Source organism: Plasmodium cynomolgi, chromosome 8 (genome assembly GCF_000321355.1).
Source record: "Plasmodium cynomolgi strain B DNA, chromosome 8, whole genome shotgun sequence".
Classification (NCBI taxonomy): domain Eukaryota; phylum Apicomplexa; class Aconoidasida; order Haemosporida; family Plasmodiidae; genus Plasmodium; species Plasmodium cynomolgi.
This window is the reverse complement of record NC_020401.1, coordinates 54,829-72,374: the sequence shown is the minus strand read 5'-3', so window position 1 is coordinate 72,374 and position 17,546 is coordinate 54,829. Positions and strand designations below refer to the sequence as shown.

Below are 17,546 nucleotides of genomic sequence, written 5' to 3'. Positions count from 1 at the left end.
TTCATATATTAATGAAATCATATTAATATCAGCATTTTTGGCAAAATTACGCACGACGAAAAAAAAATTGAAAAAATTAAAAATATTGAAAACATTTGTTCATAATGAACATTGCGATTGCTTCCAAGAATGACACATATGTAACAAAAGAGTAGCTCAAATTATAAGAGTTTTGCTTGTACTGGGCGGAAGACAATTTTATATTAAAACCCTTTTTAATGATATAAGGTGGGAATGAGAAGTAATTAAAATAATATAAGCTCATAACAAATGAGTAAATCGTTGAAGATCTATGCCTATAATTTTAGGCACACCCAAATTATACACTGTACTAAATTTGAAGTTCATTACAGTGTTTTCTAAGACACCGTCATGCCCTACATTGATCACATCGGCTAAACATTCTGGGAATTCTCATTATTTTGTTAATTTAGGAATATTTATCATTATATTAAATTATGCATAAAAAATATGCTCGAAAAAATGCGGTAAAAACTGATAGGCCTAACATGGCACAAATTATTGGGCTAGATACATCCATGGTGACCAAATAACAAGGAATTAATATAACTGTAGTTACCACCAAAAAAAAAAAGAGAGTAAATGTGTATTTCGTATTATAGTGTATAAGTTTTGTATGTTCCCTTTTGTTGTGGCTAAAGGAATGGTATATAATAGGATTCATTTTCATTAAACGATATGCTTTCTGCTTAGATCAAGACTATTTTTTTAAAACCTAAATAATAGCACGTGTTAACTTTCTATTCACAATTGGATTATTTTTACATTCACGCAATAATATACTGTCTTCCTTATTTATTTATTTTTTTATTGTAAACGAAATTGCACTTGAAGTCATCCCCCCCCCATTTGGTCAATAACTGCTATAATTAACTCGAGTCATTTTGTGTCAAATTATCTTATGCGTCATTTAGCTTGGATTGGTATGACAAACCATAGGGGGCATCATGTTGCATATTTCCACGCATAGAATTTTGAAAATCAAGCGTGCTGAGCATTAATTGTTGTGCAGGTTCATAAGCATTCATACTTCTTCTCTTTTTTCTTCTTCGTCTTAAAAAATTCATGCAACTAAAATGCGGAAAGCACTAAAACGGAAAGAAAGCAAAGCAAAATTGAAAGAAAATGAATAATGTGTGTATTACGTTCTCATCATAATTGTATATGCTTTATATAAATAAGTTATTAATACTGTTCTGGCCCACATTTTAAAGCAGGCATTTATTTTACCCCATGAAAAATAGAATAAAGCATTAGTCCTCCAATGCATAAAATAGTCGATGCGATTATTAGATTAAACTTTTCTAAGCTAACTATATTTGATAATGATGGAAAATAATCATAAATATATTGTGTACCAATGTGTCTTAGACCCCCCTTCAATAAATCCATTAGATATGGAATCAAGTCACTTGCAGCATATGTTTTGTCGTTTATTGAATATAATATAGGATTTTTATCAGGTGAATCTCGTAATTCTTTGATTTTCTGTTTAATACTTTCATCTTGATCACCATTTTCTTTTTTTTCTTCACCACATGATAATTTAGTCAAGAGTTTTTTGGGATCATAATTTTTGTAATTTTTAATACAATGAGTGCATTTATTAATTTCTGGATTTGTACATAAATCTTCAAACGCCTCATATATTGGAACTTTTTCTTTAACATATTTACTAGGTTTTTTCTGCTCCTTCGTCTCCTTATCCGCTTCAATTTCTTTTACAATTGTATCATGGTTTTCAATGAAATCAAACAAATCCTTCAAGTGCATATATAATTCCGGATGATATTGTTCGGATTCAGGCATGCATAAATCATATGTTCTATAACATATATCGTCGTTAATAGTTTTCCATAAATTGTGAAATTGTTCAACAACATGAAGAATATTTACAGTATCCCCCAAATTAAGAACTTCATGTATTTGTTTATATAACCAGAAATTCAAATCATAACAATGCTTATAATAAAATGGATCACCGTTTTCACGATATTCCTCTAGGTATGGTAAATTCTTAGCTAATTTATAGCAAACTTTATGAGTTTCTTGTTGTGAGGAAGAATTAGTCTTTATTTTGTCACATTCAGTGAAAAAATATTTTAAGCCTCCGCCATCCAAATTCTTATCGAACTCCTTGGAAGGCAAATGGCTTAAAGGATCATCCGTCATATTAAAGTCAAATATAACTAATTGATATTGTACTTTTTTTTTTTAAAATAAATACCCTGCTTAATGAACTTTTTAATTTTCAAAATAAAGGAGAAAGATTTCATTATTTAAAAAAAAAAAAATTAAATGTACTTTACATCCATTTAGGAAGTATTTTTGAAACACGAATGTGTGTACTGGTTTAAAAAATAAAACTTCCAAGTTATTATATTATCAAAACTAACAAAAAATAAAAATAGTTACACTATTTGGCTATGGTGTACACTTTAATATTAATTTTACAATGTAAAATAAATATTTCTTGAGAAGAATCATAAATTTATATCGCAGAATGCGTAATTAATTATGGTATAATATTTTTTACACAAAAGCGTAATCAAAAAAAGATATACTTGGTATAAGGGTTTACGTTATGATAGAACGAGGGGCAAATTCGTTTAATTAATTGACAATAAGACAATGGCATATGTTTTAAAAATTGTAAGGGGTAAATTATTTTCCAGTTTGTGTGGCAAACTATTAAGAGGAAAAATATTATTGACTAGAACTTCTTTCAATGAAATGAAAAAATTGAACTTGTTAAAGAAAAAGGTCAAAACGGAGGCATTTGATAAACAGAAAATTTTATGTAATTTATAAAATCGATAGGATAAAAAGTAATGCCAAAGCGACTTTAGGAATAAACTGCAAATATTATTCCTTAACATGTTATATAAAGGGGCGGGTGTTCAATTGATAAATTCATATATTACAGTACATCATATACTATATTTTTGCACAAACATAAAATTAGGCTCTAAATAGACAGAATATGCATCACGCTAACGCACACAAATCAACACGTATGGCATTATTTAAGATACTACTTATAACGAAACAAATCCTCGTGTGTAAGAACGTGTGGAATGTCCCCCTTTATAAATAATGTAACACTAAAAATAAATGTTTAACGAAATAAACCTTTAGTAAATCAAAAATAGGTTAAATGATAAAAATGCACAATGTTTTTTTATATTTTAAAAGGAGCTTACATAAATGCTCATTAAATTGAGCAGAGCGAGAACATGTTGCATAAATTAAAATATGAAATGTGAGATGGGCAAAATCAAGGCAAAATATTCGTCATTATAAAGATTGTATGCAAGCGACACGGAAATTTTATTCGCACGAAAGTGTAACTAAAACATAGAACTTTGAATAACGCGAACGTTAAATCTCCAATTTCTGAGGGCAAATGCGAAATAACGTAACATAATTATAACATCAGTGATATATAATTGTTTGCTGATTAAATCAAATTGTGATAAAACTTTCATTATGTTATATGCATATGTATAGTTATGCTTTTACAACAATTTCGTTCGTTTTTCAGCAACGCTGAGATATAAAAAGTGATGTCTTGAATACTTAGAAACGATGAAAAGGAATTCCGAACTAACAGAGTGATATATCAATAAAAATTACCTATTTTGGAGAAGTTACTAATAATAAAAAATTTGAATCGATATGTATATAGAAAGTTGTTGAGAAGTTATTAAAAATATGCTTATGAAGGAGCATATTTTATTTATGCTGTAGATCTTGCTAACAAGGGAAAGGTTAAACACCTTAGAAAGAGGGTAACGGGAAAATAAGTAAGTTTAATGTGCGTGACGATTTTAGTCATCTTTACCAAATATAAAAATAAAAAAAAAAAGTTTAAGAAAATCGAATTGTGATAAAGCGTTTTCAAACATTTTAATATGTAAAAAAATGTCAAAATTGTAATTAAGATTTTTAATGCATTTTTTACCATTATATAATTCGCATACGGATTTACATTCATATTTAAAAAAAGTTGCCAACGTTTCAAAGTGAACAATTATTAAATGCACTAAAATATTAGAAAAATAAAATTGTGCAAAAGTGTAACTTAATATAAGAATCATTCTGAAGGAAACGACAAATATATATATCAGTAGAATATTTATGTAATTCTCTTCTTTTTTTTTTTTGCAGCGATTTTTATAATCTAAAAAGCTGTATACCCAATTTAATAATTTGTTCATTTTTTTAGGAATTCATCAAATTTAGCCATTTTATAGAAGTAACTCATTTGGCAGAAAATATATATCTAAGTTTTTTTTTCCTTGGTAGAACATAACCCCTGCGCATTAAATGTTTCTTGAATTTCTACGCACCTTTTACTACAGCGAACACAAAATGATAGTATGTATTATTTGTCGTTAAAGGGAATTTTCCTATAATACATAAGAATCGTACATTTAACTCGTTTATTTGCTTTTTTCTCCTTAAGGTATGTTCCACATACAACACATACCTGTGAAGACATAGTGAAGAAGCTTCTCTTCTATTTTAAAAAATAAATTAAAAAAGCTGACAAATTGATTATACCCTTACAATTTATCATTAAACATTTTTATTATGTGCATTTTCTCGGGTATTATTGATTTGAAGTTACTTCTTTGTAGATATTTTTTAATCTATTGAACTGCATTCAGTGGCTTCTTTTCAAATTTACTTTTAGCACAAATTTTTTATCTAATTTTCTGTTTCTAAATAGGTAGAGTGTTTGCTTTCTAATCAGGATAATCGCTATTTTCGAAGCAAACTTCTATGACTTCTTCCTTATCGTCCGCATTAAAAATGTCATTATCTTCAAATTGATCCCCGATGGATTCAGGATCTTTATTTTCCTCACCCTTATCCTTATTTCTGAATGAGATATAAACAGCACCTGAGAAAACAGATAATCCCAAAATAATTCCTCCTGCAAGGCGAACTCGACTATGTGTCCCCCCTGCTTGGGAATGATCCTCATTTTGCGATTCTTCCTCTTCAGTTTGTTTCTCTCCATTTGTACTATCTGTAGTATTCATATAATTCTTGTTGCCCTCATTTGAATGCATCTGTTGTTTAGATAAATCCAGAATTTGTTCTTCGTCCGATTTCCGTTCTTGAGCTTCGTCTGCATCGTTCCATTGGATATCACTTAATAGTTTGTCTTCTTCTTCAGTCGATTTCTGTTCTTGAGCTTCGTCAGTATCGCTCTCTTGGCTATCACTTAACAGATTGATTGATTCTTCAGCCGAATTCTCTTTTTGAGCTTCGTCTGTATGGTTCCCTTGGGTACTACTTAACGGTTTGCCTTGTTCTTCAGCCGAGTTCTGTTTTTGAGATTCGTCTGTATCGTTCCCTTGGGTATCACTTAACAGTTGGATTGGTTCTTCAGCCGATTTATGTTCTTGATCTTCGTCCGTATGCTTCCCTTGTGTATCACTTAACAGTTTGTCTTCTTCTTCAGCCGATTTCTGTTTTTGAGCTTCGTCTATATCGTTGCCTTGTGTATCACTTAACGGGTTGTCTTGTTCTTCAGCCGAATTCTGTGTTTGAGCTTCCTCAGTATGCTTCCCTTGTGTATCACTTAACAGTTTGTCTTGTTCTTCAGCCAAATTATCTTTTTGAGATTCGTCTGTATGGTTCCCTTGGGTATTACTTAACGGTTTGTCTTGTTCTTCAGGCGATTTTTGTTTTTGAGTTTCGTCTGTATTGTTCCCTTGGGTATCACTTAACAGATTGATTGGTTCTTCAGCCGAATTCTCTTTTTGAGATTCGTCTGTATGGTTCTCTTGGGTACTACTTAACGGTTTGCCTTCTTCTTCAGCGGAGTTCTGTTTTTGAGATTCGTCTGTATCGTTCCCTTGGGTATCACTTAACAGTTTGTTTGGTTCTTCAGCTGATTTCTGTTCTTGAGCTTCGTCCGTATGCTTCCTTTGTGTATCACTTAACAGTTTGTCTTCTTCTTCAGCCGATTTCTGTTTTTGAGCTTCGTCTATATCGTTGCCTTGTGTATCACTTAACGGGTTGTCTTGTTCTTCAGCCGATTTCTGTTTTTGAGCTTCGTCTATATCGTTGCCTTGTGTATCACTTGACAGGTTGTCTTGTTCCGAAGCAGAGTTATCAATAACAGGTCGATTTAATATACTATACATTTTTTCTTCTAATTCTTTTATTTCCCTTTCGGCGTAATTTATTAAGTTTGACATTTTACTAACTTGGTCTGCTATATGCTTAATTGTTTTATCCGAATCGTCTATAAAATTTTTTGCGGAATTATAATTATTGACATTTTCTTTTGACAATGATTCAAACAAGGTATCCATATCATTTTTCTTTATTTGAATTCTATCTAAAGCGTTATTAACTTGGGGTAATTTACTTATTATTGTTCTATAATTATTTGTAACATCTTCTATTATGTCTTTTATTGTTTGGGCGTCTTCCGAATTGTGAGCGCTTCTAATTTGTTGCTGTATATATGTATTTATGTTTTCAGTAAATATGCTTATTTCTGGATTTGTAGCGACTTCATTAACAATTCCTTTAATATCGTTGTAGTTGATTTCTATTTGGTGGTACTTCTCTCTCTCGGGGTAATTTTGGACAAACCTTTCTCTTATGGTTTCCACATTTTTTAGAATATCAGAAATGGAATGTTTTATATTATTATTACTACATATATTGTTATTCTGTTGAATAATTTTTAGCAAGTTTTGAAATTCTTTTTCTAATTTTTTTATTACTTCACTGGTTTGTCTTATTTGGTTGTTATCTTCATTTGACATTTCTACATTTTTATTTTCCAGTCTGTCTTTTTCTTCATAATTTTGGAGATCATCCCGTAACATTGCCCTTCTGTTTAATAAGTGTGAAACGTTTTCTTCATACGCTTTACCTTTTTTCAGTTCATTAATGTTAGTTACTTCTATTCTGTGCAATTGTTCTACATTATATTTAATGTTATCATATATTTCGTCGAACTCTTTAATGGACACTAGGGTGGACGAGCTGTCAAGTTTGATTAATTCCTTTTCTTTAACTTCTATATGGTCTTTAAGAGTGTCCAGTTCATTTTTTGCTTCTTGTAACTTTTTTCTTTGATCCTGTACTACTTCGCCGAGCAGTACAGCTATATCGACGTATTTATCAGAGGTGGCTCTTATTTCACGCAGTTTAGTTAAATTAATTTTGTTATGTAATTCTATTATACTGTTTTTTTTATTGATTAAATCGTCATATTGATCTTTTAACATTTTTACACTATTTTCAAAAGCGCCTATTTCGGTGTGTTCATTTATATCTATAAATTCTTTTCTAATAGAATTAGCTATTCCTTTGTATTCAATAACTGCAGCGGTTAGCTGTGCGGAAAGATCATTTGCTTCTTCGATCTTGGTTTTGGCATACGTACTTACGGATTTTCCATCAAGGTTTTCATTTAACATATCAATGTCTTTAAATATGGAAATGTAATTATTTTGAATATACGTTAAATATTCAGTGGCTTTTTTTTGGATGTCCTTAATGAATGCAGAATTGTCATTTATTTTAGTGCTAAGGTTATCCCTTACCAATTTATACTTAATCATTTCGCATTTCTTCCCTTTCTGGAGCAACTGATCAAAGGAGGAATTAATACTTTCAATTTCCTTTTCGATGGTTCCGAATTTTGTTGAAATTAGATTAATGGACGTTTTTGTTTCTTCTATATTTTTTGGAAGAGTTTCGCTGGCTTTTAAATTGTCTACTATTTTGGCTAAGTCATTTAAGTTATGAATGTGACTTTCGAAATCTGTTTTATAGCTATTCAATTTTGCAAGGTTTGCGATGGTGCCTTTCTCTTCATTAAATGCATCCCTTAGTTTCTTTAGTTCTTCTTTACTGGGCGTTTCTAAAATGGCATCGGAATTTTCATCATTGAATTTAATGTTGTATAGCTCACTTAGCTTGGTAAAGGAGTAACTCACTTTGGCTGAAAGGGCGCTTTCTTTGTCCTTACTCTTTTGTATCATAACTTTAATTTCGTTTATTGATTTAATTTTAAGGCATATATCTTTTCCGTTTTTTACTAATTGTTCGCATTCTTCCTTCTTCCTGTCTATATCATCTGAATATTTGTATATCTGAAGAACGGCGTTGTAGGCGGCTTGCACATTTTCGTGGATATCCAATTCGTTTGTATTTTCTAAAAATTGTCCGCTTTCTAGTGTTACTTTGTCTTGGGGTTCAAACTGCAATCCTGGGGCTTCTTGCAAACGCGCTTTAGAAACTAAATCTGATGGTTGTAACTCTGTCACTATTTTAATGCCTACAAAATTGGCTGATTTGACAATTTGTTCTAATATAGCGTGTGCCTCATTCATAAGTGAATAATGATTCGCTTTGGCTTTCATTTGACTATTTTTATCTTCTGCTTGTTGTAATTTAGTTGACGAGCTACTTTCATCATTTAAGTTCTTAATGTCTTCTGTGATTTTTTTAATTTCAGCGTGATCTCCCTCGACTTCTGCGTATTTTTGTTTGAATGTTTCGTTTAATTCATCCAATGTTTGTCTCATATTACGTATGAATGTAATGGATTCCATTTTTTTAATATCGCTCAGATATTTTTTTGTCCTTTTTTCTATATTTTCTATATTTTTTTCCTCCTTTTGAGCTTCTTCTCGTAGATTTTTTGCTCCACTAAAATCTATCGAAGGGTCCAGTATGCTCTTTTCTTTATTCTGAATTGATTCGTATGGTTGAAGGAACTCAGTGCGGAATTCATTTATTTTTCTTTTATAAACGTCTAAATTGGTTTCAATTTTGTATTTTTTTAAATTGAATCCATTAAAGAGGGTAGCAAAATTACTGACGGAGGAATTTAGGAGCTGTTCCGCTGAATCTATGTACAATTTTCTCATTTTAGCTATTTCGCTAATCTTATTCAAAAGTCCAGTTTCGAAAAGTTTTCTATGCTTTTTCAATTCTGTTTCTATATTTTCAATATCGGACTTGATGAGATCGAGGTCTTTGCGTTTATATTGCATTAGTTCTTTCTCTTTGGTTATTTTTTCTAAATATTTTACATAATCTTCTGCTTCTTTTTCCACCATTTGTAGTGTACTATTTCCGTCTAATTTGGAAATTTCCGATATTGATCTAATTGAATCTTGTGCATTAGTTAGGATGGTGTCTATTTCTTTTGCTATATTGTCTATATATAACAAATTTTGTTTCACCTTTCTTATGTTATACTGTATGGACTCATTTGCTTGCGTGGATGTCGGATTGGCAAAAATACTTTCTTCTTCGCTAAGGTTATATTTTTCATTCAATAGTTTAAGATTTTCTGAAGATTGTTGAAGTTCCGTTTTAATTATAGAATGTTTCTCCTTAATTTGGGCCATAATTTCGGTAGCTTCGTTTTTTCTTTTTTTCGATTTTGTTTCTATTCCTATAATTAAGGATCTGTTAATATCTTCTTCATGTTCTAGGAATAGGTCATGTTCCTTTTTAGCTTCATCTTCAATTTTATTAACTTCTTTTGCGTGTACCATACATATGGAAACATTTTTATTTACATTCCTTATATTAATGTCTTTCAAAATGTTATTTTTTTTGTTATTATTGAGAAAATCTATTTTAATTTTTCCTCTCTTTGCATTACGGACTTGGGACAAGCAATTTTCTATACCCACTTTTGTCCTATTTAAATGTTCATACATTGCAATTTTCTTATTTGTAACTTCTTCTTGAATTTGTCTAATTTTGTACACTTCTTCATCTATTTGTTTATCCTCTAAGTTTATATGAATGTTATTTTTGTGTTCCGTTGCCTGAACCATTTCTTTTTCTATTTCATTAATTATGTCACTCATTTTGTCCAATTCTTCTTGTGCTTGCTCCTCAAAATTCGCAGCTTCGTTAGTGCTCTTCAATATTTTTTCATAGATTCCTTTACCATCGGTTGATATTAATAAATCGTTCACATTTTTAATATCCCCTAATGCCCTTTGCATAGAGTTATATTCATCTATAACTTGTTGCAGGTAAGTGTTAACTTCATTTTTTATGGATTTTACTTCATTTGTTTCTTTACTTCTTTCTGCTTCTCCCTTCTTATTTACAGCATGTTGAACAATTTCGGCAATTTTTTTACTATTGTTTAAACTGATCTGATGATATTGACTAAACTCAAACGCAGTTGCTTCTTTTCGCCTTTCATTAAATGTTTTGGCCTGTATACTTTTGTCAATTTTTCCTATGTGTGAATTAATTTCTTTCATGAGCTCTTTCGCCTTTGCGTTTTCTTCATTGATCTTTTGAACAAAGAAATTGATTAAAAGTCTGTCATACTGCATTTCAATATTGTCTACATCGTGCGAAGTGGTTTCTTCCTTTTCGAGATTATCCAGTTCGTTGTACATGTCGCTAATGTTTTTATAAACTTTTTCGATGTCACTCCTATTTGTGTTGTACACAATTTGCTTGTCCTTCTCTTTATTCGATTCGATTTTTTTATTTTTTATCCCATTCCATTCTTCCACGTAGCCACTGGGTTTTGTCTTTATGTTAATTAATTGATTCTTATTTTGATCAATTTTGTTTAGGACTATAGTGGACATTTCTTTTACTTTTTTGAGTTCTTCTTTATTTATCTCACTTTGGTATTTTTTAACATCCTCACTGGTATCAAATGATGACAATTTTGCTTCCATTTTCTCTAGAGCATGTTTACGTTTCTCAATTTTGAACTCGATGTCTTTTCCCTTCCAATTTATTTCTCTATCAATCAGCACTATAATTTCATCGTACTGTTTATTAATTATATCATCAGTGATTTTGTTTAAGGCTTGATAATTACTGTTTAGTATTTCTATTTTTCCTTTCGCACTTTCCCAGTCAATTTCGCTTTCGTTTAATTCTTCTGGATGTGTTCCATTATTGCCTTTAATATTTTCCCTTGATTTTTCACAATAACTTAGAGTTTTTTCTATCTGCAATTTTAAATCATTCAAACGAGAGTCATTTAACTTTTGGTTTATGATAACTTTTTCTCTCTCTAGATTGTTTAACATGTTTTCTTTGGCACTTTGTCCTATTAATTTATCTATGTTTATTTTTTGAAAGTGTTTTTCAATTTTTTCTTTTAGAAGATTATCCTTATTTCTGATTAACTGTTCAACGGATTCTTTGTTAATTGTGGAGCGTTTCATTGCAATATTCACCCTCTTAATAGTGTCTATATTTTTGTTTTCATTTTCGACTTCATTTATTGTGTTACTGATAATACTTTTGCAATCGTTAAATGATTTTTCAGCTTCATTTATTTTGAAGTTTTCCATTTGGGTGTTTAACTTTTCTAGCATCATTTTAGCTTCTGTATCTTTCTTTTCAGTGTACGTTTCTAATTTTTGTATTGCATCACGATATGTTTGTAACGTAGTTTTTATATTTCTTCTTTTTTCCTTTAATACATTGAGCTGATTTCTAATTGGGCTTTCTCTCTTCAAAATTGTCTCCTTATTGCTTATAAACTCGCTGTACGTATTTTTTCCTTCCTGTACATCTTCATCTTTTTCATGTTTATTAACGATGAATATATTTTTTCTTTTAATTATACTTTGTTTATGGTTTTCTATTTTTTTTTTTTCCGCTTCATATTCCTCTATGCTGCTTTTTAGAGCGTTATATTCTTTGGTCATTTCATCCAATGAACTTGGCAATTCTGTGCGCATATTTTCAAACTGTTTATTTATGACATCATCTTTTAGATTTAAAATATTGAGTGATTCTTTTTTCAAATTTTCGATTATGTTTGGTATGTCATCGCATTTCATTTCTCTAAGTTTATCTTGTTTTTCCTTTACTGTTTTTATAACTTGGTCAAGCTTTTCTTTAGTGTCTGCATTTTGGTACAAAGCTTCTTGTTCCTTTAAAAATTGCGACAAGTCGTCCAAAAATATTTGTAAATCATGCGCGTGAAATGTGTGCAATATTTCTTTCATTTTGGTGTGTAAGTCTTTTTTTTTGTGTTCAAATTGGTCTTTGTTATAAAGTGCTTCGTTAATTAATTTCTCAACTTGTTGGAAATTTTTATCAAAATCTTTATTCACAGAAATTAGTTCTTTTATTTTTTCTATTATTCCTTTTATATATTCTATTGTATTTTTTGTATCTTCTTTGAGAATATCAATTTCTTTTTCTTTTTTGATTAATTCTTCTGCATGTTGTTGTTTTTTTTCAATGGAAACTATTAATTCCTGTATTTTAATTTTTAATTTTTCTATTTCTTTATATGAATCTTTCATTTTTTTTAAATTATCTGTTACGGATAATTTTCTGTAGTTTATGCTATCTATAATGTTTAACAGTTTATCGACTTTCTCCTGGGCATTACAGTTAGATGGTATGTTTTTTTGTTTATTTTCTATAAAGTTCTTTTCTAACACATTATATTCATATGCATTTTTAATAGATGTAACATATGATTGTATGTACATGATGTTTTGTCTAAAATTATTCATATTATCTTCATAGTCTTTTTTGAATTTGTTAATTTCTAAGTGTGGATACAATGTAAGGTCCTCTATCAGTTTGATGTTTTTATTATATGCGTCTTCTCCAAATTTTAAGGTTTCTTCGGATTGTAAAATGATGTTATTACTTTCTGTTATGGAGTATTCTGAATCTAGAAGTTTAGATATTTTCTTTTCTAAATCTCCAGTTAATTCACCAAGTAAGTTGTGGATTATTTCTTCTTTATGTATTAATGCTTTATATAACATGTTGAGACTATCTTTGCTGAGCCTATAAATGGAGTAGTTGTTACCTATATTAAAATAGTGGTCTTTAAAACGATTTTTAATGACATGTGTTAGATTAACCCTGTGGAATAATGTTGTCACTTGATCGATGGAATGTTTCGCTTTTTCTAGGTGATATTCAAATCTGTCTATAATGTATTCCATCTCCTTTTGAGTAAATTTTATCGAATTTATAGTAACTGGATTGTCTATTTGTTTTTCAATTTTCCTTATCATATCAATGCCAGAATGGTAAGAATTTTTATACTGTTTTATAAAAGTGTTATAATTTTCGTAAGGCATTTTTTTAAATTCTACCAAATATGTTTTAATCATGTCAAAATATACTTTAGTTTCACATTTCTGTGAGCATGTCAGTTTTTCTATCAGATCACGAATTTCGTTATTTATATTTTTTATTTGAAGCACATTCTCCTGATTTTTATTTACTAAGCATCCCGTAAATGCTTGCTTTTTATTTTCATATTCTAGAAGTTTTACATCATATGATTCACTTTGCGTTTTTAACATTTGGGGATTTTCTAAAATATTTATTAACTCCTTCAATTCATTTTTTTCTTTATTACAACTGTTGATTGCTTTGGATACTTCTTGCAAAAGGGATTTAACTTTTGAATTATGTATGTTATCATAATCACTTTGGATTTCTTTGTGATATGATGCGTAATGTTTAAATTCATCGAAAAAGTATATATAGGAATAATGTGGACTTAACTGGGAAATTAAATAGGAATTGTTCTCATATGAAATGTCGAAGTAGTCTATGTTATCAGTTGTATTGGAAATTTGGGTACTTTTCGGGGGAGCCTGTTTTGGTGAGGGAGACTCTTGATTGACTATTGGAGGTGGTATAATTTCGGTAGGTTTAATTTGAGTTTTTGGATTATTACTATTTTGAATAAATGTGTTTGAAATCGTATTCAACTTGTTACTATCATTTAAGCTTTTATTTGTGTTTGAACTGTTTGTATATATATCCCCTCTTTTTATGTAAGAATAGTACGATGGTTTTCCTTTAACGCTATAATTTTCCGATGCCCCAGAGAATGAACTATTAGAGGAATGCGCTTCTTCGTCACCTCCATCGTTAATTATGCCATTACCACCTTCATAGTTTTTATCATGTTGGACTTGAGTGCTTCGAATTAAATTAGGATATAAAGGTGATAACGTGAGTTCCTTTTTAAATCTGTGCGATTTATTCCTGTTAACATCTCTACTTGACGCTACAAAAAATGTATATACATGCATATGTAAATTTACTGAGCATTAATGTAAGCAAATGGGAGTGTTATTGAAATAAATGAAAAGGAATAGATATGTGTACACATGCAAAGGCTTAAGAATTGATTATGTGTACTCATGTGTGTGACTATATGTGTATATTTATCTATCTCTTTTAATTTTATTCTACCTAAAAGGACAAATAGAAGATTGCATAAAACCGTCCAAAGTGCGTTTATTTCCATGTATGAAATGGGGGAAGTGTAATTTTTTTTTTTTGTGCTATTAATCAGGAATGTTGAATCCTAGTTTAATTTGACACAAAGATTTTAGGTGTATATTTATGAGGACATAGTGCAATTTATTTTTCTCTGATAGGTGGCTCAGTTTACATCTAATTCGTTGAAATTACTTATAAGCGTAATGTAAATATTTTCATTATCTTATCGTTATGATGGAAAAAAATAGGAGGTTACACATACGATGGGAAAAAGAGTAGTATTAAAAAGAGATAATGAGTGATGTTATTATTATAAATTTTAAATATAAAACCGAATGGTACATTTTCGCGTTTGAATTATAAATACGTGACTAATGTAGGATAAAAAATGTTGGAGAACTTGTTTTATTTTATTTTATTTTTATTACGACAGAACTAACCCGAGGAAGAAAGTGTAATCACAATTATGTAAACATTTGTATAGTAGGAAATGTACAAGAATATAAAATGAAAGAAAAAATTACACTCTATGAAGAGTTTAGATTAATAGAAATTAGGCTAATTTCCCATTTCTACGAATTAGAAGAAATGCTATCTATCTATATATAAATTTGAGGAACGTAGGAATATCTAACATTCTTCGAAAGGGTTTTTAACAAATTGCACCTCAAAAAAAAGAAAAAAAAAAACTTATATTTTCATTACTTTTAATTTTCATGAAAATATTTTAAATAAACGTTTTTTTTTTTTTTTTTAGTTTTGTTAAAATGTGTAACTTGCGAATCTATGGATAAACTTTAAGTTGTAAGTGAAAAAATTTTACACACAAAAAAAATCTTTTAGCTTATTAAGAAAGCGTTGTAAATCTGGATATAATTTAAAAAAAAAAATAAATTAAAAGGGACTCTTTTCTATATAATGTTTTTTTAATTTTTCACATGGAGCTTTAGCAAAAAGCATTAAAATTAGTTTGTTTCGACTGAAAAGGGTAAAACGTTAGTTTCCTACATGTGTGCGTCGGGATAAACCAGCTGTTAAAGAAAAGTCTTTTTAAATTTAAAACATGTTTACCATTTTGACGTTATGCATTTATCAGAAGTAGAAAATTTACACCTTAGTTATTAGTGGGTGCCCTGATTTTTAAGGCACTATAATTTTACACAAAAAAAAAAAAAAAATTACGCATAGCCATTCAGTTTTGTTTCTAAGAACCACCAGGCAAGATCTAAACAATTTGATGATTTTTTTACTTTATTACGTTTACACATTGAAATTTTTTCTTTTACATGAATTTTTTTTTGCACTAACACGGTGTCGTTTGTTTATTAAATAATTTGTGTAACCCTTAAACGTTTAGCATTAATGGATTTAATTATTGAAATGGTTATTTGCTAATAAATGAATAAGAACAATCATTAATGTGATGTCGCGGTTAAAGATCATATTTTAATGTGTTTTCCCTGTTTTACTTTTCATTTTCCCAAAAATGTGCAGTTCATTTTTACACTTTTTTTGTTTTTAATTTTTGTTGAAACGTTATTACGTTTACAGAATTCACGATTTAGTAACTGGTTCGTGAATTTTTGAAATAGATATGTAAAATTTTACCCTCAACTATTCCTTGGCAAAATAAGCTATTTCTTGTCATTTGAAAATGGAAAATTACTCCACATACGTGAATTATTCATTTTATTCAAAATTTTTTTTTTCCCTTTTGCCCATTTTTTTCTTTATTGTTACACATATGTTTAACAAATTAGTATGGTTATAGATGCAGTAAACGTCTTTTCTTGCTAGTTTTGCTCATTTTTTTTTCCCCCCTTTTTTTTTTTTTTTTTTTCTTTTTTTGTGTGCTAAGTATAAAATGTACTTATTCCTCAAATGTGTGCATTCACGATTAATTAATAATGAATAGCAGATAGCTCTATCGACAAGAGACAAAAATGTTGAGGTTAAAGAAAGTGGAACCTTTAAAAATAACAAAAAAATAAAATATAAAGTAGGATTAAATTATTCAAAAAATAATCACCCTTTTTTTTAAGGTAAATCTATTTATACTTCTGATTAAGTAGAATTAGTTATAGCACTTGATAAGCGTTACACCGAATAGGGTTCTTCTTATCACATTTGTATATTTTTGTGCAAAGTTTGCAAAGATTATGGGGCATTATGATAAGGTACACTAATTCCTCTGTTTTGCAAACTGTCGCTCATTGGTTCTTCATTGCTATAGATTAATGTAGGACGTCTTGTCTACACGTTTTGCTTGAACTTTTTCTTTTATTGTGCTCTTCTTTGTAACCAGTGTCCAAGTGGAGTAAACTAGGGCGCAGATAAAATATAGGAAGCGTTTGTCATATGTTCAGTTTTTTGTGTTATTCATGTAAAGCTAAGAAGTTGTGAAACTTAGAATTAGTTGCACTTAAAAATAGAATTAGTTACCTTATAGAAAACGAATAAGATGAAAAATATTCCAAGGAGTGTAATAGCCACTAAATTGGTAGCGTCAATCGGGTCACAGATCAAACCATTACACGTAAAACCTGTTTCTTTTTGACTTCTTAAGACATCGATGTCGAATGTTATCGACTTAATTATAGGATCTATTCTTTCGCTGGAATTATAATTTCGACAGTTCAATTTAAGCATGAGATCGTACGGGTAATATGCCTTATTGCATTTGAGGAATTTTGGACAATAATCTAAACATAAAGCATTAGGATGACTAAAACATGAGCAGCAGTGTGTCACATATTCTTTATACAGCTCATTAATGTAGTTAAGGTAAGCACAATATTTAGCACAATCACCCTGATTAGTAGAAACACAATTAATTATGTCACCATGAATGTTAAAATAATCATGTAATGCTTTCTCATCTTTCCAGTGATCAACATTGCTGTGCAAATTATACGAGCAATCTTTACCCTGTTTTTCCAGTTCATGATTAACACGACATATTACCTCGTTAATTTCTTGAATAACACTGTTGTAGTGAGCATTCGTCCAACTGTTATTTAGGATACTAGCAATTTTATCGTAAGTCCAATATGTCAAATAAGAGCAATGATCATCTGGGTATGTTACACTTTTTAGCACATCAGATAAATTGATTAAGTTCGTTTCAAGCTTCGCACAAAGAAATTTAGTCAAGTTATTACTACCCAAAGAAGTTACCTTTCCACATATAGATTTATCATATGGGTTAACGTTCAAAGATTTTGTTTGCTTTATCGGCGGATAAATCTTTCAAGATTTCT

General features: G+C 29.7%; 2 protein-coding genes across 2 annotated transcripts; both read right to left on the bottom strand.

Moving 5' to 3' along the window:
- Positions 1 to 1,242: 1,242 nt before the first annotated feature.
- PCYB_081070 (hypothetical protein) lies at positions 1,243 to 1,830 on the bottom strand (the record flags this gene model as incomplete). Its single annotated transcript, XM_004221845.1, has 1 exon — positions 1,243 to 1,830. The coding sequence occupies one exon, from the start codon at positions 1,828 to 1,830 to the stop codon at positions 1,243 to 1,245; it is 588 nt and encodes a 195-aa protein (XP_004221893.1).
- A 2,942-nt stretch (positions 1,831 to 4,772) lies between these two features.
- Positions 4,773 to 14,311, bottom strand: PCYB_081060 (reticulocyte binding protein 2b (PcyRBP2b) putative; the record flags this gene model as incomplete). Its single annotated transcript, XM_004221844.1, has 2 exons — positions 4,773 to 14,068; positions 14,257 to 14,311. The coding sequence occupies 2 exons, from the start codon at positions 14,309 to 14,311 to the stop codon at positions 4,773 to 4,775; spliced, it is 9,351 nt and encodes a 3,116-aa protein (XP_004221892.1).
- Between the last annotated feature and the right edge of the window lie 3,235 nt (positions 14,312 to 17,546).